The sequence below is a fragment of the Podarcis erhardii genome, assembly GCF_964252035.2.
Source record: "Podarcis erhardii genome assembly, chromosome: 1".
Lineage (NCBI taxonomy): Eukaryota > Metazoa > Chordata > Lepidosauria > Squamata > Lacertidae > Podarcis > Podarcis erhardii.
The window spans coordinates 46,241,656-46,269,316 of NC_138497.1; the positions used below are offsets into that span (position 1 = coordinate 46,241,656).

The 27,661-nt window shown below is 40.9% G+C and overlaps 1 protein-coding gene across 6 annotated transcripts in view; it reads left to right on the forward strand.

Annotated features, from left to right (window-relative positions):
• NUMB (NUMB endocytic adaptor protein) overlaps positions 1-27,661 on the forward strand; it is a 65,998-nt gene that overhangs the window by 11,742 nt on the left and 26,595 nt on the right. For all 6 annotated transcript variants that reach the window (XM_081881680.1, XM_081881684.1, XM_081881683.1 and 3 more), the window contains exon 2: positions 26,550-26,692. In XM_081881680.1, coding sequence (XP_081737806.1) covers positions 26,567-26,692 — 126 coding nt within the window. In that variant the 5' untranslated portion in view covers positions 26,550-26,566. The remainder of the gene's footprint in view (positions 1-26,549; positions 26,693-27,661) is intronic.

The window sequence follows — 27,661 nt, forward strand, 5'->3', positions numbered from 1 at the left end:
CACTGACAAATACCCCTTCCTCTTGGTTCATGTGGGAACCAATGACACTGCAAGCAATAGCCTCCAGAAGATCAAAAGAGACTACGAGGCACTGGGCAGGAAACTGAAGCAATTAAATGCACAAATTGTCATCTCATCTGTCCTCCCAGTTGAACGACGTGGCCCAGGGAGAGAGGGAAAAATAGTGGAAGTGAACAGCTGGCTTCGCAAATGGTGTAAACAGGAACAGTTTGGATTCTTAGATCACGGACTGCAGTTCCTTGAAGATGGACTTCTGGCAAGCGATGGGCTGCACCTCACAACGGTTGGGAGGAATGTTTTTGCCAAAAATCTCAGAAACCTCATCAGGATGGCTTTAAACTGACTAATGTGGGGGAGGGAGACAGTGCTCCTGAAGATAGGAGTCTATCAATTGATGAAGATGATCATCCAAATGTCATAGATCAAATGGAGCAAACAGCACGCAGACCTAGTGGTGGGAGGAAAAAATCCTTAAATAAGAGACACGGGGGAATGATTAATGGACTTCAATGTCTGTACACTAATGCGCAAAGCATGGGAAATAAACAAGATGAGCTTGAGCTCTTGGTACAGCAAACTAAATATGACATAATAGGCATCACTGAAACCTGGTGGGATAAGTCCCACGACTGGAATGTAATAATGGAGGGATACAATCTATTTCAGAGAAACAGACCAGACAAGAAAGGAGGAGGAGTGGCGTTATATGTCAGGGATGTGTATGCCTGTGAAGAGATCCAAGATTTAGAACCTCAAAGCCAAAGTGAGAGCATTTGGGTCAAAATTAAGGGAGAGAAGAATAACAGGGACCTCATTGTGGGAGTTTACTATAGATCCCCAAGCCAAACGGAGGACATAGATGATGCCTTCCTGGAACAGATGGCCAAGCATGCAAAAGGAAGGGAGATAGTAGTAATGGGGGACTTCAATTACCCGGATATTTGTTGGATGTCAAACTCAACCAAGAGCATAAGGTCAAACAGATTCCTCACTGGCCTTGCAGACAACTTCATTGTCCAGAAAGTGGGAGAAGCAACAAGAGGAACAGCCATTTTAGATCTGGTCCTAACCAATGTTGATGACCTGGTTCGTGGGGTAGAAGTGGAAGGATCATTAGGCGCAAGTGATCATGCTCTTCTGAAGTTTACCATACAGCGGAAAGGAGCAGCCAAGCATACTAGGACTCAATTTCTTGACTTTAAGAAAGCCGACTTCATAAAACTTAGGGAAGTGCTGGGTGAGATCCCATGGACAGTAATACTAAAAGGAAAGGGAGTTCATGATGGCTGGGAGTTTGTTAAGAGGGAGATAGTAAAACCACAACTTCAGGCAATACCAATGAGACGGAAACATGGAAGGTGCCTAAAGAAGCCAGGGTGGCTATCTAAAGAACTTTTAACTGAGTTAAGATTAAAAAAGGATGTGTACAAAAAATGGAAAAGGGGGGAAACCACCAAAGAGGAATTCAAACAAATAGCCAGCACGTGTAGACACAAAGTCAGAAAAGCTAAAGCACAGAATGAACTCAGGCTTGCTAGAGAGGTTAAAAGCAACAAAAAAGGCTTTTATGGGTATGTTCGTAGCAAAAGGAAGAACAAAAAACAGTGGGGTCACTCAGAGGAGAAGATGGTGAAATGCAAACAGGGGACACAGAAAGGGCTGAACTCCTCAATGCCTTCTTTGCCTCAGTCTTCTCCGATAAAGAAAACAATGCCCGACCTGAAGAATTTGGAGCAAATGATTCAGCAGAGGAAACACAGCCCAGAATAACTAAGGAGATAGTACAAGAATACTTGGCTAGTTTAGATGTATTCAAGTCTCCAGGGCCAGATGAACTGCATCCAAGATTATTAAAAGAACTGGCAGATGTGATCTCAGAACCACTGGCAGTCATCTTTGAGAATTCCTGGAGAACAGGCGAAGTCCCAGCAGACTGGAGGAGGGCAAATGTTGTCCCTATTTTCAAAAAGGGGGAAAGAGAGGACCCAAATAATTACCGCCCAGTCAGTCTGACATCAATACCAGGGAAGATTCTGGAGCAGATCATTAAGCAAACAGTCTGTGAGCACCTAGAAAGGAATGCTGTGATCACCAATAGTCAGCATGGATTTCTGGAAAATAAGTCATGTCAGACTAACCTGATCTCGTTTTTTGACAGAATTACAAGCCTGGTAGATGAAGGGAGGGCAGTGGATGTAGCCTACCTTGATTTCAGCAGGGCATTTGACAAGGTGCCCCATGATATTCTTGTAAAGAAGCTGGTAAAATGCGGTCTTGACTATGCTACCACTCAGTGGATTTGTAACTGGCTGACTGACCAAACCCAAAGGGTGCTCATCAATGGTTCCTCTTCATCCTGGAGAGGAGTGACTAGTGGGGTGCCACAGGGTTCTGTCTTGGGCCCGGTCTTATTGAACATCTTTATCAACGACTTGGATGATGGACTCAAGGGCATCCTGATCAAATTTGTAGATGACACCAAACTGGGAGGGGTGGCTAACACCCCAGAGGACAGGATCACACTTCAAAACGACCTTGACAGATTAGAGAACTGGCCCAAACAAACAAGATGAATTTTAACAGGGAGAAATGTAAAGTGTTGCACTTGGGGAAAAAAAAAAAAATGAGAGGCACAAATACAAGATGGGTGACACCTGGCTTGAGAGCAGTACATGTGAAAAGGATCTAGGAGTCTTGATTGACCACAAACTTGACATGAGCTAACAGTGTGACGCGGCAGCTAAAAAAGCCAATGCAATTCTGGACTGCATCAATAGGAGTATAGCATCTAGATCAAGGGAAGTAATAGTGCCACTGTATTCTGCTCTGGTCAGATTTCACCTGGAGTACTGTGTCCAGTTCTGGGCACCACAGTTCAAGAAGGACACTGACAAACTGGAACGTGTCCAGAGGAGGGCAACCAAAATGATCAAAGGCCTGGAAACGATGCCTTATGAGGAACGGCTAAGGGAGCTGGGCATGTTTAGCCTGGAGAAGAGGAGGTTAAGGGGTGATATGATAGCCATGTTCAAATATATAAAAGGTTGTCACATAGAGGAGGGAGAAAGGTTGTTTTCTGCTGCTCTAGAGAAGCGGACATGGAGCAATGGATCCAAACTACAAGAAAGAAGATTCCACCTAAACATTAGGAAGAACTTCCTGACAGTAAGAGCTGTTTGACAGTGGAATTTGCTGCCAAGGAGTGTGGTGGAGTCTCCTTCTTTGGAGGTCTTTAAGCAGAGGCTTGACAACCATATGTCAGGAGTGCTCTGATGGTGTTTCCTACTTGGCAGGGGGTTGGACTCGATGGCCCTTGTGGTCTCTTCCAACTCTATGATTCTATGAAAAAGACTTGAAGATTATGGAACCTATACAAAATCTGTATTGTTTTGGCCCCAGAATGAAGCCTAGTTCATACAGACAGAAGAACTTCCTAATTTGGGGGCAGATAATGAGGTATGTACATTGGAAGTGATGCAAGTGAATAATGCAAGGAAGCAAGTTAACCTGCAATGTTCCTGACATGGTTAGCCATGGTATAGCAGTTGTTTAACACGCTTGCTAGATTAGGAAATCTGAAACTTTGGCTTGGATAAAATGAATTGTGGTGCTATGAGCTGATGACTGCTTCAAGTGCCATTTTAAAACACAAGTAGGGTAATGCAATTTGAGTTCTAGAGAGAACTGTACGGAGCAGTAGAATTTGATGCCCTGTCTCTCTGCTGTCATATTGGAGTGCTACAATAGTCTTGATGCACAAGCAGTGTAGAGGAGAAATGTGTTTTGGAACAATAGCTTGTGAAAAGAATGTACTAGTTAATGAATATAGTGCTGGTCCACAGAAAGTAAACTGAGATCATGAACTGTATTAAATATTTCATGATATGGGAACAGAAGGGCACTTTAACCAAACAAAATTTTAAAATATAAGAATGTGTAGATTACAGAGAGTTCAATGATGATACCTATTGATTGCTTTAATCCTTTATCAAACCACAATTAGAAGTTAGTTTACTAATCAGGATCGTAAAGCTTCATAGAATCATAGACTTGTCAAGTTTGAAGGGACCACAAGGGTCATCTAGTCTAACCATGAATCTTCTGCCCAACGTGGGGCTCATACCTACAGCTTTGCGATTAAGAGTTTCATGTTCTGCCGGCTATGATAAAGTGGGCACAGGACATTGGATATAACATCATGTTTGAGGACTGGGAGAGGTTGTGGACTACTGGGCTGAATTTCACTGCATGTAATGCTTTGAAAGAAAATGTTATGAAAATGATATATAGATGGTATATGACCCCAGTCAAACTTGCAAAAATATGCCACTTGTCTGATAATAAATGTTGGAAATGTAAAGAAAATGAAGGAACATTCTTTCACCTCTGGTGGACCTGCCCTAGAGTGAAGGCTTTCTGGGAAATGATATATAATGAGCTGAAAAAGGTATTCAAGTATACCTTTCCTAAGAAACCAGAGGCCTTCCTTCTGGGTATTGTCAGCCAGAAGGTGCTAAAGAAGGACCGAACATTTTTTATGTATGCAACAACAGCAGCAAGGATACTTGTCACTAAGCATTGGAAAACCCAAGATTTACCCACACTGGAAGAATGGCAGATGCAACTGATAGACTATATGGAACTGGCTGAGATGACTGGCAGAATCCGAGACCTGGGAGAAGAAACGGTGGAAGAAGATTGGAAGAAATTCAAGATTTATCTACAAAAATATTGTAAATTGTATGAATGTTAAGAAGGATGCTAGAGTATAAATAACTTGGCACCATTAAGTTAGATGAAGTGAAATATGAAGATAAGCTAAATTTAAGAAAAGATAATTTTTTGGAAATTCTAGGTTATATTTAAATTTTTAAGATTTGAATAAAGGATATCTAAAATTAGAGATATAACATTGGAAATTTAGATAATAAGAATAGAAATAAGGGGATAAATTTGCTGGATAAAATTTTATAGTCAGGAACGCAGGAGCGGGAGATGTGAGGGAGTCCAAAGAAGTTAAGAAAACTATGTTAAGAGATGTGTTATATTGTATTGTTTATTGGTATTGTAATTAAAAATAAAAACTGTTAATAAATATTTATAAAAAAAGAAAAAAAAAGAAAAAAAAGAGTTTCATGTTCTGCTGATTGAGCTAGCCTGCCTGACCATTAAACCACTATTCCCTTTTTGGGGCATTACAGCTAACTATATTTTAATTAAACCAGTATGTACGTATGGTGTGTGCGTGCATGCAAGGAGTGATGAATATTGCTCATTCCCAGCTACGACGCTGTTGTAGAATCATAGAATAGAATCATAGAATCATAGAGTTGGAAGAGACCACAAGGGCCATCGAGTCCAACCCCCTGCCAAGCAGGAAACACCATCAGAGCACTTCTGACATATGGTTGTCAAGCCTCTGCTTAAAGACCTCCAAAGAAGGAGACTCCACCACACTCCTTGGCAGCAAATTCCACTGTCGAACAGCTCTTACTGTCAGGAAGTTCTTCCTAATGTTTAGGTGGAATCTTCTTTCTTGTAGTTTGGAACCATTGCTCCGTGTCCGCTTCTCTGGAGCAGCAGAAAACAACCTTTCTCCCTCCTCTATGTGACATCCTTTTAAATATTTGAACATGGCTATCATATCACCCCTTAACCTCCTCTTCTCCAGGCTAAACATGCCCAGCTCCCTTAGCCGTTCCTCATAAGGCATCGTTTCCAGGCCTTTGACCATTTTGGTTGCCCTCCTCTGGACACGTTCCAGTTTGTCAGTGTCCTTCTTGAACTGTTGTGCCCAGAACTGGACACAGTACTCCAGGTGAGGTCTGACCAGAGCAGAATACAGTGGCACTATTACTTCCCTTGATCTAGATGCTATACTCCTATTGATGCAGCCCAGAATTGCATTGGCTTTTTTAGCTGCCGTGTCACACTGTTGGCTCATGTCAAGTTTGTGGTCAACCAAGACTCCTAGATCCTTTTCACATGTACTGCTCTCAAGCCAGGTGTCACCCATCTTGTATTTGTGCCTCTCATTCCCCCCCCCCCCAAGTGCAATACTTTACATTTTTCCCTGTTAAAATTCATCTTGTTTGTTTTGGCCCAGTTCTCTAATCTGTCAAGGTCGTTTTAAAGTGTGATCCTGTCCTCTGGGCTGTTGTATAGCAAGCTCGTAGTCAAGCATCTAAATTGTGCCTGTGTATACCAAATCTTTTGATCATGCCACTTAGAAATACAGTAATTGACATAACATTTGGCATCCCGATAATTTCTGCATAACTGTTCACGTTCATAAGATTTTCCTGCCTTTTAACTGCGTTTGGTTGCTGCATCAGCCACACAAGCATATGGTTTTGGGGCAAGAGATAAGCACATGTTGCTGTAGATGAGGTGAATAGAAGATAGCCCGGGTGGGGGAGAGCTCTTGCAGAAAGGTAGGTAGAGCTGTTTACTTTATCTGTTGTCAGGGAAGTTTTTGATTTTCAAAGTGTTCAGTCCCACAACACCTGTACTTCTTTTCTTGATAGTTCTATACATGCTTGCATTACAGGGTTTTTTCAAAAGAAGTAGGAAACTGCAGTTTCATCAATGTAGGGCATTATACTTGTTAAATTCTGTTATATATATATGTATATATATGTGTGTGTGAGTGTGTGTGTGTGTGTGTGTGTGTGAGAGAGAGAGAGAGAGAGAGAGAGAGAGAGAGAGAGAGACGGGGAGATGTTTTCTTTATTGTAAACCCCCCTGTGGTCCTCAAATGAAGGGTGGTATAGATATTCAACAAATAAATGTGCTGTAAAAGCACTACAGAATACAGTGGTACCTCTGGTTACGAACTTAATTCGTTCTGGAGGTCTGTTCTTAACCTGAAACTGTTCTTAACCTGAAGGTCCACTTTAGCTAATGGGGCCTCCTGCTGCTGCCGCCGCGCCACTGGAGCACGATTTCTGTTCTCATCCTGAAGCAAAGTTCTTAACCCGAGGTACTATTTCTGGGTTAGCGGAGTCTGTAACCTGAAGCGTCTGTAACCTGAAGTGTATGTAACCCGAGGTACCACTGTACTAAAAATCCAGGAATCTGATACTCTTCCGGGTAAAGATGGATCATAAAATCATGCTGATACCAGTTAACCAGAAATAGCTGGAACTTTTGCCCTTTGGACCTTCTGTCTTTTACATTGTTCGTTCATTCTTTGACTAATCCTTAGCTTCCAAAGTTCGCACAAGTGGAGTGGGTGGAGTGGGGGAAGAGGAAAAAGGAATGGTGACATTCAAAACAGTGCAATAATAAATTACTGCAGTTGCATGCTACTGATAGCCAGTGAATAGCCAGTGTGTTGAAGAGGGAAATGTGGTACAGATTAAATGAATATTGTGATTTTGGCTATCACAGGTTCATTCCTTGGTTGAATTCAAAGTAAATTTGCTATCCTTTGAAATGCCTTGTGAAAAGGACAATTTCTTGACTTTCTTCTCCCTGGTTTAAGAACAGTTTCCTGATTTATTTGAATACTATGCTGTACACCAGTCTTTCCCAACCTGGTGCTCTTCAGATGTTCTGGACTACAATTCCCATTATCCCTGAACAGTGGCCATGCTATCTGGAGTTGATGGTTGCTGAGAGTCCCAACAGCACCTAGAAGGCTGCTGTATACTTTCTCTCCTTGCAGCAGTGCAGGCACATATCCAAAGTCTAAACAAGAGGCATATGCAGCAATATCCTGAAACTAGGAGCAAATTTGGGAACTTCAGGGGTCTGAAGGCACAAAGTTACAGCCCTCAGTCTCCTACAGATCAGCCTGGCCTTTGCTTACTGTAACATAAGTTGAGATGTGTTTCTAGATAATTTTAGAGATAATAAAAGTCTGTTGGTGAAGGTTACCTCCCCTTTAAGTTCACTGTGGCACTAAATTTAAAAGACCCCATTCCTTTTTAAACCAGTAGTTGCTGTGCAAAGAAGATGAACAATGATGGCTTGAAAACGTTGCCCATGTTGAATCTGCTTATATCTATTTCATTGTTTACCTTAGAGGAGGTGATATGTTTAAGAGCAAACAATTCTGATACAAGGAAAGGCTGCAGCATTTGAAACTTCATAATTTAGAGAAAATGTGAGTAACGGGGGATATGATAGAGCAGGCTTCCTCAACCTCGGCCTTCTATATGTTCTGAGACTACAGTTCCCATCATCCCTGACCACTGGTCCTGCTAGCTAGGGATCATGGGAGTTGTAGGCCCAAAACATCTGGAGGGCTGAGGTTGAGGAAGCCTGTGAGAGAGGGATATAAAATTGTGGATGGTGTGGAGAAAGTGAATAGGGAGAAGTTTTTTCTTCTCTCATAATACTAGAACTTCAGGGCATCCAATGAAGCTGAACGTTGAAAGATTCAGGACAGACAATAGAAAATACTTCACATAATGCATAGTTAAACGATGGAATTTTCTCCCACAAAAAGGCAGTGATAGCGATGAACTTGGATGGTTTTAAAAGAGGATTAAACAAATTCTTGGAGGATAAACCTATCAATGGCTACTAGCCACAATAGCTATCTCAGTATGGCTCTGAATAGTAGTTGCTGGGAATCACAGATGGGGAGACACTGTTCAGCTTGTGTCCTATTTGAGAGCTTCCCATAGGCATCTGGTTAGTCACTGAGAACATATCAGGTTGGCTTGATCCGGAAGAACTCTTATTACGTTCTTACTCTTGAACAGTGTGTGCTTGTTCAGAATTTTTTGTCTATTTATACATGGACTGTATTAAGTGAATATACATTTTTTCCAAACTTAGACTGTCACTTTGGCAAAAGTGTGACTTGCATTTGGATTCAGCAGTTGTAGAGGCTAAATCGTAGACAATGATGCTGAAAAAACTTGCATTCTTACCAAATGGAAATGTGCAGTTCACAAAACCAATAAACTTTCAGGGCTTTCTTCTCTCTCATTTGAAGTAAATCCCATGTGTCTAATATAAATCCACAATGTGTTTGTCTGTTCCAAGCTAGGTTATGATTCCATAATGTTCAACTCTGCAAGGCAATCTGATGAAAAAACTGAACCATAACTATCAAAAGCTTCTATTGTGCATAGGAGCTTATCGTATGTCTATGCAAAAGAATTTAAACCTCCTCTCAGTCTATGTCATGTGCATCTCTTCTGTGTTTTACTGCTTAAGCTGCAATGGCTGCCTGAGCAACCTCCTTTCAAAGGTGTGTTTATGCCAAGTAGGAAAACCAGCTTCTTTAGTTCCAATATTTGCACTTGATTCTAGTTGTTGCAGGAATATATTCAATACTTTCATTGCAGTGCATTTCTTCAGTAAAGCCATGTCTACCACCAGGAGACTTCCTGGCAGGTGGGGGGCAGCTGGGTACAAGATAAGCTCTGTACGGGTCTGTCTTTCTGGTACTTACAGTTTGCTTGCTTAGTTTTCTGGGATGCAACATTTACCTGCCTTAAATAATGCTTTCAGTTGCATCGTGAGCAATGTTCATTTCACAATTACTGTACTGCAACTTGCAGTGATGACTCACAAGTCTCCAAAACCACACAGGAACAGCATTTGCCCATAGCCACCAAACTGCAAGAAAACTTCCGACCAAATCAGCTGTGTTCACTGAAGAACTTTATGCAATCAGGTCTTAAATTGCACATTTCCTGGACTTGAGGTGGTGGTGGGAATTGTTGTTTTAGCGGAGGGTTGGTGAACCTTTTTCAACATCAGGACTGAATTCTTTTGTGGGGAATTTTCTGGCAGCCACCATGGCAGTGGTGGTTATGTCGAGAAGCAATAGTCAGCCAATCAGTGGATGTGCTCTTAACCTTTGTACAGTAGACTACATTCTAGCCACGCTAGCAGGTGTTTTCCACCAACCCACACAAACATTGCTCACTTTAGACAAGCCGGAGGCATTATTACAGTTCAGAGACACATCCCTGACAGGAGAAGAACACTTGAGGACAGAGTGGAGCCAGAGATGTTTGGAAGGTGGCCTGGGCAGGGGCATGGCTTACAGAGAGGCCTGGATAGCCACATTTGGCCCCTAGACCTGAGGTTCTCTAACCCTAGTTTACACCTTGGATTAATTTGGGTTCAGGTCATAGCTATTTCTTTGGTGTCCATGTACAGCTTCAAGATGGCTGAAAAACAGTGTCCCTAGGAACATACTTGGTGCCTTTTTTTTTAACTTTGAGTAATTGTAGCAAATCTCAACACATCAATATATAAAGGTTTGGAACTTAACTTTCAAGCAGTTTGTAGACCTAAAACAATTTACTTGTAAACTGAGCTCTGCTGCAGTGTACATTTCCCTAATGGGTATTGGTGTCTAGTGGGCAGGATTTTCTTGTCATCCTCCTAGATCAGCTTTTCAAACATAACCAGAGCAACAAAGACCAAAAAGACCATTAGATCTTAACAGCCCCCAGTCAGTTCTCCTGAGCTTGATAAAAAGTATTTGAAGCTTAAATTGTTTTGTGCTTGTCAGACAATTGATCCAATTACTTAAAAAGCATTTCCCTAGAACTTTAACTGAGGCGCCGGCAGGCTGTGCAGTGATTAGCATATAATATAACTAGAAAAATAAATAGCTGTCTTTGAAACTTTTAAGCATTCTGTTTGTCATGTAAGTTTTTACGGCTAAACAACGTGCTAAGCATACTTGCACTCATTCTTAGAGGTTTTTGGTATGGATAGGGAAGATCAAGTGCCTGTAAGCTTTGCCTTGTTTTATGGAAATTGGCCAATGTAGGCAAGCAATAGAAGAAACTAATAAGGATGTGCATAGACCACAAAATTTGGTTTAAACTCCAATATGACACTTTCACTATTGGGAAATGAAAAAACAGTGATACTTCTTCACTCTTCTGCAAAAACTTGCAGGCATAGTAAATCCTATATACTAGATAAAATCTGCTAAATTACAAGCCACTTAGTCTGGGTGGGATCTTTTTCGCTGGTCACCTTTAAAGGTTAACTTTTATTTATGGGTAGAATTGGAAAGAATTTGGTGGCAAAGGTCACTCCTTCTAAGGGGATGAATCCTGCCAAACTTCAGAAGTGATAGCTTCGGTGGTTTTCCTGCAAGACTGCCATTACAGTTTAGGAGTGTCTAAAAATGGAATCACTTACTCTCCTCTAGTACTTTGTGGGTAATAGGTCTGAAAACTGCCGACATGAAAGAGATGTCCCTGGTTAAGAAATCTGCCAAATTGCAGACAAATATGTCATGAGGCTTTTCCACTAGGCATCTTTTTAAAGTTGATTTTTCAATGGGAAGAACTAAAAGAGATTTGCTTAAACCATGGTTTAAGGAGCCATTTGGTGCCTAGCTTATATATCTGAGTTTTTAACACTGATTACAAATCTGGCAATGGCTGTTACACATAAATGTCTGTTTAATGCATAATGTTAAAAAGTAACAGTTGGCTTTAACCATGGTTTGTTTGCCTCATTTTCGTGTCACTTCTGCGAATACCCTTCAAATGAAAATGCTGGGACACACACACACACACACACACACAGCTCAACAACTTTGGTCAGTACAATGGGTAGATCATTGCCTTTTTTTTTTAGTGGGAATAGATCGCAGTCTCTTGGAAGTTGGACATCCCTGCTCTAAACTAATTAAGTTTGTTACTTATATAAAGTATACAGCATAATTTTGAATACTTAACTATCGCTTGCTGGGGAAATCTGGTTTGGTGAATTGGAATGGCTTGCAGTGTGTTGTGTAGTTTAATTGCTGGACTAGAGATGTTTGTGAAGGATGAGACAACTTTGTTTCTGGAAATGCAGAAGATCAGGACAGCAGTTCTCCTGAATGTAAAAAAAATATGCTAGTATCATGCTTTCTTGACAAAAGAACAAGTCAGTAATACAGTAGTGTTTCAGTGTCAAGACTGATGTGAATAAAAATGAGATCCCTTTCCTAATTGGATTTCATATACTATATCTGGTCACCAATGTGCTTGAACCCCAGAAGATGATACCCAGAGAAAAGTCTCTGATGAGCCCAGTGACTAGGCAAATTGGTATGGGTGAAGGTGGTCACAGTTGAACCAACTTCTGTTTGAGGGGAATTATCCTAATTACAAAATCTCACACTTTTAAGACATTGATCCTATTCTGTTTTGCACTTTTTAGCCTGTAGCTTAGCATGAGCGAATGAGTCATTCTCCATTTGAAATTTAATTGCTTCTTGAGATATTTTTACAAATGAGTTAAAATAGCCACGTTGACATGTGAGCAGGATTATTCTTGAAGTCAGGCAAGCTCATATTTTTGTATTACCTTCTAAATTAGCTGGTAAATGCCAATACTGAAAATAACTGATACGGTTTTTGGAGAGCCCCATTGAATCTGATTTTCAGCTGGAGTTATAGCTGTGTAACTCAGAGCAAGCACGCTCCTGATAACATTGACCTGTGTCATTAATTATTGTATGTTTCATGATGGAGAGGTGTCCTGATAGAATAGGCAGTGAAATAATGGAGACGAAAGAGCGGGGTACGTCTGCTGCAGAAGACACAAGCTGTCTATTAAAGCATAGTGGAACCTCTGTGACAAAACACCCAGTGAAGCAGAAAACTGACCCACTTAACTGTTGGCATAGAACTTTGAATTTGTTAAGTGCTGGCATGATTCTATGATACTTGAGGTTTGGAAAAAAGTCTTAATAGTTTTAAGTTCTAAGTGAACTTTGAAAACTGTGTGCTTGCGACAGAACACTTGAAAAGTAGTTTATACAGTCTGACATGCGAAAATTTAAGGTTAGGTATTTAAATTTAAAAAAATTAAGATTCCATCTATTTGGATGTAACTGGGCTAATTTTGTCCTCTACCTCGTTTTATAATTTATACATCAGATTGTGTGCATGCATGACTACCACAGCCCTATGCCTAACCTTTGGAATCCTTTGAAAGTGGGAGCAGATTCAAAGTGGGTGAAGACATTACTTTACTACTTGCTACCTTGAGTGGAAGGGAGGGGGAAGGAGGAGAAGCCACTCTGTCACACACACATACATCCTTATCTTGGGGGGGGGGGCTACTATAACACCTAGTTCCTTAAAAGCAACCAAGACTGATTTTCTGGGAGCAGATTAGAGTCTTTATCAAATCTCAGCTGTCTGATTGAGAAAAAGAAATGCTCTAAGCAAGACAAGGATACACAAGAGAGAGTTACCTAAAGGAAACTAGCCTTGGCTATATTCTCTGACCAGCAGGCAGCATTGGAGTTCTGGTGTGGAGTGGCGTGGAACCTGCTTCATGGCAGGCTTGAATCTATGGAGTTGCCACAATTTCCTAGCAGTCTAGGAGGAGAAAAGGGAGCCAAGTATGAGACTTGCTGAATTTCTCAGTCATTATTACAGAGGTGATTATAGCTGACAGCCTTATTTTCACTGCAAGCTATTTGTGGTAGGAATATATTTCTCCTTTCCAATCTGTGAAGCAAATTTTACATGTAATTGTTAGTTGTGCTCAGGATTCTGTGATAGTTAATGAGTGATCAGAAGAGTTAAATGCCATCTTGGGGAAGTCTCTCAGTGGTCAGGAAATGACAACATAGAATTCATTTGTTTTAAAATCTTAAATATTTATCTAGAGTAGGGCTTTCAAAATTTCTTGGCAAGGTCTCATTCCAGATATTCAGGCTTTGTGCAAGCTTCTTTTCATCTCCCAAACCCAATAGCTTCCATTCTACCTTGAACTTTAGTAAAAAAAAATCTGTTCTGGAGTTTCTGCATGCAGAGGCATTGCATCAATACAAAGAAACATATCAAAACAAAAATAGCATGCAAGTAAGTAGCCTTTGATGGCATACAGTGTAACAGAATTGTATATACTCACTTTGTAATGCAACTTTTAGCAACATTTTATTGGTGTAAATCACTTGGACCCTATATATTCATAAGTACCTATGGTGCTGTGGGTTTAACCACAGAGCCTAGGACTTGCCGATCAGAAGGTCGGCGGTTCGAATCCCCGTGACGGGGTGAGCTCCCATTGCTCGGTCCCTGCTCCTGCCAATCTAGCAGTTCGAAAGCACGTCAAAGTGCAAGTAGATAAATAGGTACCGCTCTAGCGGGAAGGTAAATGGCGTTTCCATGCGCTGCTCTGGTTCACCAGAAGCGGCTTAGTCATGCTGGCCACATGACCCGGAAGCTGTACGCTGGCTCCCTTGGCCAATAAAGCAAGATGAGCGCTGCAACCCCCGAGTCGGTCACGACTGGACCTAATGGTCAGTGGCCCCTTTACCTTTACCTATGCACCAAACAAAAGCAAATTTGTTTTCCCAGGCTTTTAAGAATTGCAAAGTAAGCTCCTCCCCCCAACTTGTATAGTAAAATCAAACTGCTCTATTTAAATTGTCTGCTGCAGCATTATTTTACTTGATCATGTTATAATATTTTTGTTTTGTACTACTCTGCCCAGGGAATATAAAATTACATTGAAGGTGCAGGATGTAAAATTATGTAAATATGACTTCCTACACCACTAATTTTCTTGGTGTAATTTATTGCAGAGGTAGCCAACATAGCACCCATTTACTCCAGCATAGTTAATGGTCTGAGATGATGGGAGCTTTAGTCCAACATTTAGAGGGGGGCACCTCTTGTGTGATCCTGGTGTATTTGGTAATGTTAGGCATAAAGACAACATAAGGTTTATGAATGAATCATATGTGAATGTATAAACTTCTAGGGAGCAGTCAAAACCCAACATACACCGTGTTGAGCAGAGTTTGAAATAGGCAGATCTCTGGCTCAGGTGGTGCTCAGCTGTTTGAAGCCCTGATTATGGCTGATCCAGAGAGATGCCAACATAAACCCTCCATCCTGACTCAACTGGGGCTCAACTGGCCGAGCCAAAGTTGGCTGAGCCCAAGGTTGAGGTGGGGTAAGTCCCCCCCCACCGTAAGGGAATCTTCTGGGCTGGGGGCAGGGCAGGGGGAGGCTTACCTCACTCCAAATGCTCAGTCACATGACTTAGCAATCCAGCAGACGCGGGTGGTGTATGTCAAACTGTATTTTAAAAGCTTGTTTCCCCTCTGCCAGGTTTGGGCTGACTAATCTAGTAGAATGGAGTTTGGAATTAGGGTAAATTACACTGGCATAATGCTGGCTCCTTGTAGTTTGGATTGCTGTTAGTTTTGGAATAAAACATTTTAACTCGGGCACAATATCTGGGAAAGTGTAATAACAAGTTGGCAGTAGCTATCATTGCTAAGAGGACTTGTACAGTGGTGCCTCGCAAGATGAAATTAATCCGTTCTGTGAGGCTCTTCGTATAGCGGTTTTTTCGTCTTGCGAAGCAAGCCCATTGACAGCTTAGCGGATTAGCGCTATTAGCGGTTTAGCGGCTTTTAGCGGATCAGCTGATAAGCGGCTTATCAGCGGATCAGCTGATAAGTGGCTTAGCAGCTTAGGAAAAGGGGGGGGGAAGGGGGGGAAAACCCGCAGGAACTCGCAAGACATTTCGTCTTGCAAAGCAAGCCCATAGGGAAATTCGTTTTGCAAAGCGCCTCCAAAACGGAAAACCCTTTCGTCTAGCGGGTTTTCCGTCTTGCGAGGCGTTCGTCTTGCGGGGCACCACTGTATAACAAAAGCTATCAGTAATGAAACATACCAAATGGATAGTTCTTGCTGGATTTAATAGTCTCATCAAGTGATGGGTGAACTTGTCCCAGTCATGCTCAAAAATTGAACAGTCTTGGAAAATAGCTGCCTGGTGCTCATTTCAGATTATCAACCCCACCCCGTGATATCACCGGAAAATGATCAGGTCCAGTCACTCTTCCACAAGAGTTCAAATGTTGGGGTGTTGCAAAATATAGTTACTGACATGGGTCAGTAGTGTGGGAAAAGTCTACTTTTCTCCATTCCTTGCAGCTCTCTAGCAGCATGCCAGACATTTGGGGAGAGAGCTGGGAGAGTAGTCTTGCTTCACTGCTGGAGCAACAAAAATGTAAGAGGGAGCTTAGAACCAGTGAAGGGTAGTTGAGTTGGAGGCAGGGACAAAGGGAGGACTTAGGTTCCTCTCCAGCTTAGATTTTATTTTATTTTTTTATAAATATTTATTAAGGTTTTTAAATATAAATGCACACATAATAAACGATCTTACTTCTATTACAACAATTTCATCACTTCTTTGGACTCCCTCACGTCTCCCGCTCCCATTTACATCGTTAAAAAATTTTTTTCCAAACAAATTATCAATTTGTTTACAATCTCATGTCCACTCATTCAAATATAATCTAGCACTTCTTCCAAAAAATTTTATATTTTCTTTAGTCTCACTTATCATCAAATTTAAATCTAGTTTAGTGGTGGCCAGTTTTTTATAATCTAGCATCCTTCTTAACATTCAACCAAATTACAATGTTTTTGTAGATACATCTTGAATTTCTCCCAGTCTTCCTCCATCTTCTCTTCTCCCAGATCACGGATTCTGCCGGTCATCTCGGCCAGTTGCATATAGTCCATCAGCTGCATCTGCCACTCTTCCAGTGTGGGTAGATCTTGAGTTTTCCAGTTTTTTGCAATGAGAATCCTTGCTGCCGTTGTTGCATACATAAAAAATGTTCGATCCTTCCTCTCCAGCTTAGATTTTAGACCAGAATGATTGCTTTGTACTGAGTCTAGCAATTAAGCTTTTCTTGGGCTTATATCCCAAACACTGTTTGGAAAAGTCTGATAAATCAAAAGTCTCACCCTATAGTGCAGTTGCATGGGCTAACCGTTTGTCAGTTAACCCTGTTGGAAGAGAATACTGCAGTGAGTTAATTTGGTGGAAATAGTAAAGCAGCCCATTTTAAATCAAGATTTACCGTACGTCTTGCATTCCATGTGTCCTCTTACAATCCACTTTCTCATTATACCATTATACACTTTTATTGTTGAGTAGTATGTTTTACTACATTTCTGTATGAACCTGTACAAAGGCATTATAAAGTGTTTCATTTTGCTGACTCCAAGCTAATACTAGTTTAACTTCTGAGGGCATGCTTGTTTCATAACCATTCTTTTCTGAAATGTTTGTCCTACGAACAGAGACTTTATGACCTTTCTGATCTCTTCATTAAAAAAGGAATATAGTGTCAATACTGTGTTGTCAGGGGCTGTTCCTGAATACTTTTATAATGCCTTATCTGTTATTGAGCAGTATGTGGCTGCTAATATTCAGTAGAAATATATATTAACTACTTGTTTCACCACCATCATGCATAGTTTTGACAGACATTGCAGTACAAATAATTTTTAAAGTGGGTGGCTTCCCAGTATCCCAGGAGATACATGGGAGGGAGATATTCCTACTATATCCTGAGAAAGATAATTTAGAGCTTTAAAGGTCAAAGCAACATCTTGAATGGCATCTGGAAGCCAGCAACATTGCAGTTGCTGCAGGTACTGTTATGTGACCCTGCTATCCTGTATCAGGCAGGAGGCAAGTTATTGCATTTTGTCCAAGCGTAAATTTTCCAAATGCTTTAAGGCAATCAGATGCATGTTATGTAAAGATTCCTTCTGTCTAGATATAGCAGACTGAATGCAGATAGTAAAAGACTTGTGTTGGCTATATCTCTCACTCTTTTAACTAATATCAGAGGCAGAGCCAAAATCTCTCCTGGACTGCAAGCATAATTGACAAATCACAGCAGATTAATCAAATACACCTCACTGTCCCCTGCAATATAAGGGTCGGGTGACTTCTGTTTCAGTGTATCTGAAGAAGTGTGCATGCACACTAAAGCTTATACCAAGAACAAACTTGGTTGGTCTCTAAGATACTACTGGATAATTTTTGTATATATGTCCCCTGCAATCTGAGGATTAAAATGAATTTTATCTGTATTCAGCTTTAACCAAAGTACAGCTATCAGACCTGAGATAAGAACTAAAACTGACACTCGTAGATTTGATAAAAATGGAATTGTCTGATTGACAGGGTGATGATGATAACCCCATAGCAGACCTATGAATCATGCCATTTAGCAATTTCATAGAGATGTTCAAAGGGGCAAGGTAGATTTTTGGAGCACTCCTCTTATCAGCTTCTAGGAAGCTGATTCATTTGCCCATCCCCACGCCAAAAACGACCTGCAAAACAAATAACAACAACCTAAGATGGAGCCAGTTATACCTGCTAAAACCTGCAGATTAATCAGTAGAACTGACTATTCCTAGTATCCAAGGTTGCTGGGGAGATGTTTAATACAGTCAAGTTTTTCCTCCTGTTAATATTTTAGATGTACTGTATATTGGTCAGGTTACCTGAGTGTAATCCAGTGCAGCACATGTGTGGTCAGTTTTGCCTGTAAAATTGGGAAGCAGATCAGGGTTTGCTTGGCAGATGTGAAGTTCTGTGCCATCTCCAAGGAAGGGAGTCTTGGGATGTGTATCAAAACTCCTCCAAAATGATCATTCTGACTGACTTAAATGCCATGCCTAAGCCCCCCTGTGTCACTCTAGTCAAATGCCAGGCACAAGACCATTTGTCAAAACAGACCAGAAGTCTGATAGGAATTGAGTGGTAAAAGGTAAAGGACCCCTGGACAGTTCAGTCAAACCTGACCATGGGATGTGACGCTAACCTTGTTTCAGGCCGAGGGAGCTGGTGTTTGTCCACAGACAGCTTTCTGCATTATGTGGTGGAGTGGCTGATGGCATAAAGATTCAAAGTTGACTGTATTCTGCAGTGACTGCATATACATAAAGAATATCAACTGCTTTTGAAACACCACCCTGGTGCTGCACCATGTACATAGCCAGGACCAATGGTCGATATATATGAGGTAGGCAACCTCCTACCATATGAGATTATGAAGCTCTGCTGCTTTGTTTATTACTGATCTTGCATGAACAAACTAGAAAAGGATTAGTTCCATCCTTTTGGCTGAAGGGATGATTGAAGTGTTTCTTAGTACACATGTCTGAGATCAGTGCTTTTTTCAGAGGTACTCAAGGGTACACAGTACAGTGGTGCCTCAGGTTACATACGGTTCAGGTTACATACACTTCAGGTTACAGACTCTGCTAACCCAGAAATAGTACTTCGGGTTAAGAACTTTGCTTCAGGATGAGAACAGAAATCGTGCTGCGGTGGCAGCGGGAGCTAATGGGAGGCCCCATTAGCTAAAGTGGTGCTTCAGGTTAAGAACAGTTTCAGGTTAAGAACGGACCTCCAGAACGAATTAAGTACTTAACCCGAGGTACCACTGTACTGGCACACACAAACCCAACCAATGTTAACAGTGTGGCATTTACTGTAGCAACTTCATGGTGAGTAACAACACCTTTCCCCCTCTTTTCTTTTTTTTAAAGTACAGTTTGAGATGCTTTTTACTCCTAATACTCATGTGCCATTCACTTTTCCAATTGTGACCCTCTTGGTTTCCTTCTCATGCATGTTGTTGGCTAATTCCTGGTTCCATTGAACTCCCTGAAGTGATTTCTGTACTCGAGCGGTAATCCTCACCCTTAAGGGCTTTAAGTCCCCTTGCTGCAAGAGAGCTCTAAGAATAGAATGTTGGGCTTCACTTTTTAGGCTGTTTTACAGTAATGTGTTTTTATCCAATCATATCTAAGGTTCCTGCTAGCTGAGAAACCAAGAGTTCACTTGTTCTAGAACTGAATTTCATGGCATAGATACTAGCTGAGCATTTTCTAGGATCCTAACTTCTGAATTCAAGCTCTTAAATAACTTTTAAAATCCCTGCAAGGAAGCTGGAGGGGCCAGCCAGATGGAGGTGTCAGGCACCAACCAGGCCCCCAGAGATCTCTGCATGGTCAGAGTTGGACACATGCCAGTTGCAAAATGCGCCTGGCACCTGATTAATTTCGAACACTGATTTGAGGCAAGTAGCAATTGTTCCAAGAATCTTTAAGTTGTCAAGTCCTCTGTCCAAACTACACTCCATAGGTGGATTGGTTGCTAATGATTACCAGTCCACAAAAGAACTTTGTACTTACTTACCAAGCTGCCTGCAGCAGATAAAAACATGTATTCAAAGGACAGGTAAAACTTTACACCAACCACACACACTGCTCCAGATCCGTTTCTCCTGGATAAATATGATTGGCCTTTGTACCTTGAATATATAAAGATAAAACTTCTGCGAGGACTGAACACTTGTTCTAATGGAATGATTTGATTTTACCACTTCTGTTTTTAAAACTGATGAATCTCTCACGTACAACTTTTTTTCTCTTGCTTTTACTTATAAAAATTCCGCTGTGAGAAGCAGTATTCTAAAGTTCCAGTTCCAGTTTTATTCACTTGGGAAAGTTTGAAACTCATGTGGTGGTAGTGAAATGCATTTTAAGATCTTTTTTGTGGCAGAGGCTTTCATAGTAAAGTCATGGTTTAAGGGTCAGCATACACTTTAGAACACCCAGATACAATTTTTGAGTTTGTATCTCATTTTAAAGGTTAATGGAAACACATGGCAGACTAAAGAAATCAAAGCCACAATTCATGCTAAAAATAGTTAGCTAAGCTGAAATAGACCTTAAACCTGCAGTTTTGTATAGGTTGCACCCATTTCATTTGGAACAGATGCTCTTGCTATATGCCTGGACAGACTGTGTATTGTGAATAATGCTCTTTTGCGCAGGGCTGTTTTTCATGCCATCTGAACATGGACTTGTGGTGTGTTTCCCGCCTAACAAATCACAAGCGATAGTCAACGTTTGTTCTTGGCTTGCTGCTTGTGGCTTGATAGTGGGCTATAGGGAGCAGAATGCACAGCTCCATACCGTATGAGAACCTGCATATTCATTAGGTGAGCCGAGCATTCTTCTTGTACTTGAGGACATTGGGCTTTTTGCTCTCCAGAAGCAAGTTCATGATGGCAGATTTATGTAATACTGTTTTTCATTCCATAATGAAATGAAACGAACTCTAAGGATAAATACTTTTGCCCAGCTGCCTTCCATTTACCTTCTGTGGCTGATAGGAGGGGTTAGTGAGGGCAGAGTTTGAGTGGAACGGGTAGGAGAAGCTTGAAGTGTGTAGGGCTGATGGAAGAAGGTGCAATGGGAGTGGCTTGGTAGAGGGAGCAGGCATTGGCGTAGCGTGGGTTGTCAGCACCCGGGGCAAGGCAAGTAATTTGCACCCCCTAACCCGTGGATTTGTGCCCCCTAACCCGTGGATTTGCGCCCCTAACCCTAACTCCCAGATGTTGTGCCCGGTGCGGCCGGCCCCCCCTGCACCCCCCACGCTACGCCACTGGGAGCAGGACTTGTACTATTCTGACTCCCTGGAGGCACCAGTTACCCCTGTCCAAACCCTTCTGTTGACTTTGGCTGTGCAATAAGCCTGCAACTTACACACATTTAACGTCTGCACATTTAGCTTTACGCACTCAGAAATTGTAAAAAACTTAAAAGGGGTCAGTTGTCTGGGGAACAAAGTCTTTGGCAATCCTGTCAGCTGTTGAACCTATTGTGCAAGAGTAGGCAAACTAAGGCCCGGGGGCCAGATCTGGCCCAATCGCCTTCTAAATCCGGCCTGCGGAAGGTCCTGGAATCAGCGTGTTTTTACATGAGTAGAATGTATGCTTTTATTTAAAATGCATCTCTGGGTTATTTGTGGGGCATAGGAATTCGTTTGTTTGTTTTTTTTTCTTCAAAACATAGTCCGGCCCCCCACAAGGTCTGAGGGACAGTGGACCAGATCCCTGCTGAAAAAGTTTGCTGACACCTGCTATTGTGTTTTGGCTATACACAATTTTAGCTTTAGCACGCTCCCCAGAACGTAACCCTTGCGCAAGTTGCAGGCATGATCCTGTTAAAATGTTTCTGAGCAAAAGTTGCATGGTATGTTGATAACCTAAAGCAGAGGGAATGTCTAGTAACTAGTGGTAAAAGCAATTGAGTTCTTACATGTATTGTTCCTGTTAAGTTCTTAACAGCATGCAGCTGTTTGGCTTTGGCAAGCGGTAGAACTCAGGGTGTGGTTCTAAAATACACAGTCTTTAAGTTATTGGCACTACTACAGCTTTTTCTTCTTTAGGATTCAAAACTGAGCATGCCTTTATGTTTAAGTCTCTAAAACTTCAAAAATGTGTGCCATCAAACGGCAGCAATCAGTATTGACTCTTGGATCATCTCAATCTGTAATGATAAGGAAGAATAGGGTTGTATCGTTACTATAGTTTTTTAAAAGAACTTTTATGCTATTATGTTTCTTACAGAAGATGCATAAAATGCTAAATAAAAGTGTGTGCCATAGAAGAGCTTTCTGTAAAACCTGGCAGACTGAAGAGTAACAGATTTTTATCATATATAGCTTGGGCCAAAAATGAATAGCTTTTTTAAAAAAGCTACTTGATGTAGAGATGTGAAAGTTTTGCTACAACTTGTGGCTGGAAAGGGGATCAAGTTAGGCTTGTATATAAGCCTGAAAAAACGAAGACAAAAAGCAATTAAAAGTTTTGTTTTCCTTTGTAAAATCTGGAGCTTGTAGCAAACCATCTGTTGCCCTGGAATAACCCCTTAATTCATTTAAACCATTTTTGTGTGCACATTCAAGAAGTATCTCTGAGGCTGAAATAACTATAAAGGGGTTGGGGTGGAGAGGCTGGTGAAATAATGCAATTGGACTCCTCTCTGTGTGCCTGCTCTGAAGTTGTGAAGGATATAGTACAGCTGTAAATTTCCCTAGACTATTTTTCTCTAGGTTTCGTCGTCCATTCTTTCCTCCTGCCTACTGAGAGTCACTGAGTCCAAGTTAAATGTTTGACCTTTTTTGTAACTATTAAATCATATGTCCTGGGCTAGTCTGCCATTTTACTACTTGCCTAATTATTTGGACAACGAATGGCAATCAGGTTTGAAAGTAGTTTGGCAGCACTAGTATTACTTGAGAGGAAGACCGATGTTCTGCTAGTGAAGGGGATGTGGTGTGCATTTATAGAAGTGCAGATAAAGGAAAAGTTGTTGAATACTTAAGAGTAGTTATGATTAAAAGTAAATCAAAGTTGGTTGAAATCCATAATCTTTGGTTTCTGTTGCAGTACATAATGTTTTCTTGTTCTGGAGTTCAGGGAATAGTTTCAACATAATTTGAAGAAGCTGCTTTGGAGTTACATGAGATGTGTCTTAAATTGTTGCATTTTGCTGGATGGACTATGCAGATATGCATTTTTTTAAAAGTGAGAGAGGAATAAGGTGAAAAGAGGTTGATGGTATTCCAGAGGAGGGAGTATTCTATCTAGCTGTTCACGAACTTAGCATCAGTACTCCTAAGTAACAGGAAAATTTCAGCTTCTTATCGTGAGAGAACTTGGAAAAATATATGTGCTGCTTCTATGTTTCCTTTGTTTGTGATCTTGCTCTGATAGTTTCAGTTCTTACATGTCTAGTTGTGACTGAGAATTTAACTTGGTCAAGCTCTCAAATCCTATTCAACACGATTGTGGTGGTAATAGATCAGCTGTTCTTGTGTTATGGAAGGATAGTTCACTGGACTTCAAACTCCAATAGTTCGCATCATTCATAGCCTTGACACCTCTATCTGAAAAGCCAGGTTGCAGAGATAGGTGTAATCCATTTTTATCAAATCCATTTGCTATAATCCTCCCGTTACCTGCCAGTTCACTTTTTAAAGCTTTAAAGCTTATTGATGAGCTCTATGTGTCCCTGCTGTTGAAGGCTGTGACCGGTGGATATCCAAACTTCTCAGTTCAAATGTTAAATATTGCACAACTGTACTGTGTTGGTAATAACCTCAGATATTCTTACAAGGTCCTGGTTCTAACAGTGTCCTTTGTGCTGACACTGCCTCATTTATAGTTCTGTCCATGCAACACACATGAGTGGCAAGGGCATGTTGAATCCCACAGGTAAGAAGCTTCCTTTACCTTGTGATTCACTAACTGAGTAATCTTAACTGTGTGCAGGTGCAGAGTTAATTTTCCTCTTGGACTGGTGCAGCAGAGAGGCCCATATTCGGTAGCTCTAAGGAAGATGGACTGGTTTCAGATCCAGTGGATCCCTGGCTGGCTCTGCTCATCTCCAAAATGCTAATGGAAGTTTCACAACAGCCTGCAATTTTGGGTGCAGCAGGGTCTTTTTGCAGCAGCAAAGGGAAACCTCTGTCAAATCCCAGCCCCTACCAGCAGCATATAATTGTTCTTCCCATCCTCAGTAATAGTATCTTCTGGCCCCCAGGCATTTCATGCTGACTGCAGAAGTCATAATATATGCACTGTCTTCTGAAGCTGGGTGACATACTGATTCAGGCACACATATCACTAAACCATGATTTGTTCAGCCACAGTGTTGCTTGTTTGGCTACTCCACCCCAGATGTTCAGCAAGATAAAAATTATGAAGAACCACTGGACAACAAAATAAGCTTGGAAGAAACAAGCAGTGCCTTGTCTGATTGTCTGTAAGATGATTTGTGATTTGAACATGCCACAGTTGAAACAAACCATGGTTTAGCATTCTGTGCAGACGCAGCCATTGTGGGTGGAGAGAAACCATTTAGTATATGCTAGGCAGTTCTGTATTTGCAGAAGGGCATTGCCTGTATCTTCGCTATGGAAGTTATCTGGAGTGTATCCATTCATCTCGGATAATAAGGCATGACACAACATGTGCCTACTGATGAATTAGAAGCCAGTGGAAAAAAACTGCCCGTTCATCTTCCTTCTCTGAAGGCTTCAGTCTGAGCAGTTCAGCAGCTATGTTAATAGCTTTCAATGAAACAGTCTGGTCTCTGAGCAACAAACAGTCTTTCGGCAGCTTTGACCAGGTGCCATTTGATAAATTTGCTTCATAGTTTGTTCACCTTGGAATATACTTGAACTCAACAGATGAATTCATTGTACCTTGACATGTTTAACATATTCTGCTAAAATGTTAGGCTTGGGGGGGGGTTCTGTTTATTAAGTTGTTTACCAGCATGTTGTTAAAACAGATAGGTTCAAACATATGTGCTGTTAAGATACTCTTCATAACAATCACTTGTAATAGCTTGGCTTCTACTCCATACTTCTACATGATGCAATTGTTATAGTAACTGAGAGGGTATCCTATCATTTACTGTACAATTAGTGATCATTTGCTGCCAATTATATTTTAGCTTTATTGGTTTGGATTGCAATGGCTGCAGAGCTATGGTGCTGAAAGCACTTTCAAGGGCCAACCTGCATCTTTTAATAATCAGATAGGTTTTCACTTCTGGGGTTCAGACACTACCAAACTGTGTACCAAAGTTGCTTCCTGTGCTGTAAACTTCCTGTCATCAGATCATGAAAGGCACCCCAGGTAATAACTAGGAATTCATACGTGGGTGGAAGTGTTTGCTTTGGCAAGCAGCCTTAGTAACACCAGCATACCCAGGATGCTGGCAGACTGCTTTCAATACTTGACATTGCTGGGATACTGAAGAGTAACTTACTGGCTTGCTAGAAGGTAAATGTACCATCTGAAAAAGTCAGTGACAGGTTGTTTTGAAATTCAGATTGGGTTTGTGTTCACCTTAGTCCTTCGGTAATGTTACATAACCCAAAAGGGTTAGGTAAAGGTAAAGGGTAATAGCTATAAATAGCTATAAATGCATTCTAATATAAAATAGCCTAAGTACTGAGGTAAATACAAATTTCCATAGATTGTCAAAATATAAATTTCATTAGCTATAATGTTTGTTGCTTAATTCATTAAGGAGTCTAGCAGGTCAGCTATGAAGCTATTCACAGTGGTGACCTCTGTCAAGCTTCATATTTTGGTATTGTGCTGGTCCATGCTTTCTTTTGTGGGAAATAGTGACTTTGAATGGGCAGAACTGTATGGGCATCACTATAATGCCAAGCATTATAGTGATTTCCTGCTCCATAGGGTATTCTGTGGTGTCTGAACATGTGTGGGTGATCTCTACAGAGGCATAATAGATCTTGTGTTGTATAGGCAAAGACTTCAGTATGAGGCTTGAATAGCATTTTAGAAATAATTTGCAGTACAGTATTGGAGGCTTTAGGAAATGTAAGCCTTTCTCATGAACAGGAATGGCAGAAAACCTATGTGCTTATGGAAGGGGCATCATCTTGTGTCAGGAGATGAAAATGGAAGTGGAAGATGGATCAGTAATAACTTGAATATGTGAAACAATAGACAATTTGAACATAGCCACTCAAGCTGGTCCTGAAGCACATGCCACAATGCTTTCCTTCGCTCTCCCCCCAAGGTATCCTCTTAACTACTGCACTGACATGAAAGGAGCACATTTCCATGGGTTCATCCAATTATATACAAGGTCAGCATCCTGGGCTGCTGGTTCTATGGAAAAGAGACATGCAATTGGCCTCTGTGCATGTGCTTGTGAGCCTTCCAAGGTTACATAAGCACCATGGGATGCACCAAGGGATGAATCCATGGAAAAGCCTTCCCCGTGTTAGTGTAATATTAAAGGACTGCCTGAGCAAGCCTTTTACCATGTTGGAGAAATATGGTAGATTGGTTCATTATTTATATTGAGATCCGAGTTCAATTTTCATTTAAACCATGTCCTTTTTTGTAGGGCACAAGAACTGAGCAATGAATAAATTACGACAGAGCTTCAGAAGAAAGAAAGATGTCTATGTCCCTGAAGCAAGTAGGCCACATCAGTGGCAGACAGATGAAGAAGGGGTTCGGACTGGCAAATGCAGCTTTCCTGTTAAGGTAAATATATTTACTCTTTTAAGAACTGCAGCAAACTTCTAAATCCTGTTTGTGTTTGGATCATGCTAACAATAGTTACATGGAAGAATGTTTGTATTTGTACAAATCCTGTTTCTTGTCTATGCACACATTTTCTTTATAGTTCTTCCTGTATGTAAAATATCGCTGGGGCTGAATAAAGAAATGTTGGTTAAAGAAAAAAATCTTACAAGTTTTACTTGTTTAAATTGGCATACATTTGCATACATTTGCACATGTATAAAGCTATAGTCTGAAGAATAAGCATATTTTGTTATTAAATTATACAGTAGGCATCTTAAATACATTTGTTATATAGAGAAAGAGTAATGTATCTTTAAAGGTTAATTGGAGAACCTTTTAATCAAAAGGGTATTCGTTGATTGATCAAAGTAGTTAAACATTACATCATGCAGCCATATTTTTTTTTAAAAAAACTTCCAAATGTCTTCCATGCTAGTCAGATTTTTTTTTTAAAAAAAGTTCATTATAGAAAGTTGCTAGCTAAGGCAAGGGTGTGATTTACACTTTTGGAACAGTGTTAAAAATTATTGTTCTCTGTTTCTCACAGCAAGTCTCACCCTTTAGTGGATAACTAATTTTTTCATGCTGCTTAGTAGTGTTAAGCACTCTTTAGCAAATAGGAATGGCTGTTTTAATGGTTCTCATAGATCTGTATTGTGTGTCTTTGAGTTGCTTCAACAGAGGAGGTAGCAGATTAAAGAAAGAAAAAGCATTGTGCTTTTTGAATCTGTTTAAGTGGATATGAAATAAGCGATCTTAAGACAGGCTAGAATATGAAAAGAGTAGGCAACTCTGATGGTAAGAGGCCTATGTCTTGATATGATGCTTGTACTGATCCATATTCTACACTGGTGCAACAGTATTCTTACCAGCAGCTCACAGTCATGGCTTTTATATCTTTTGTCCCAAACTACCTCTTTCCACCTT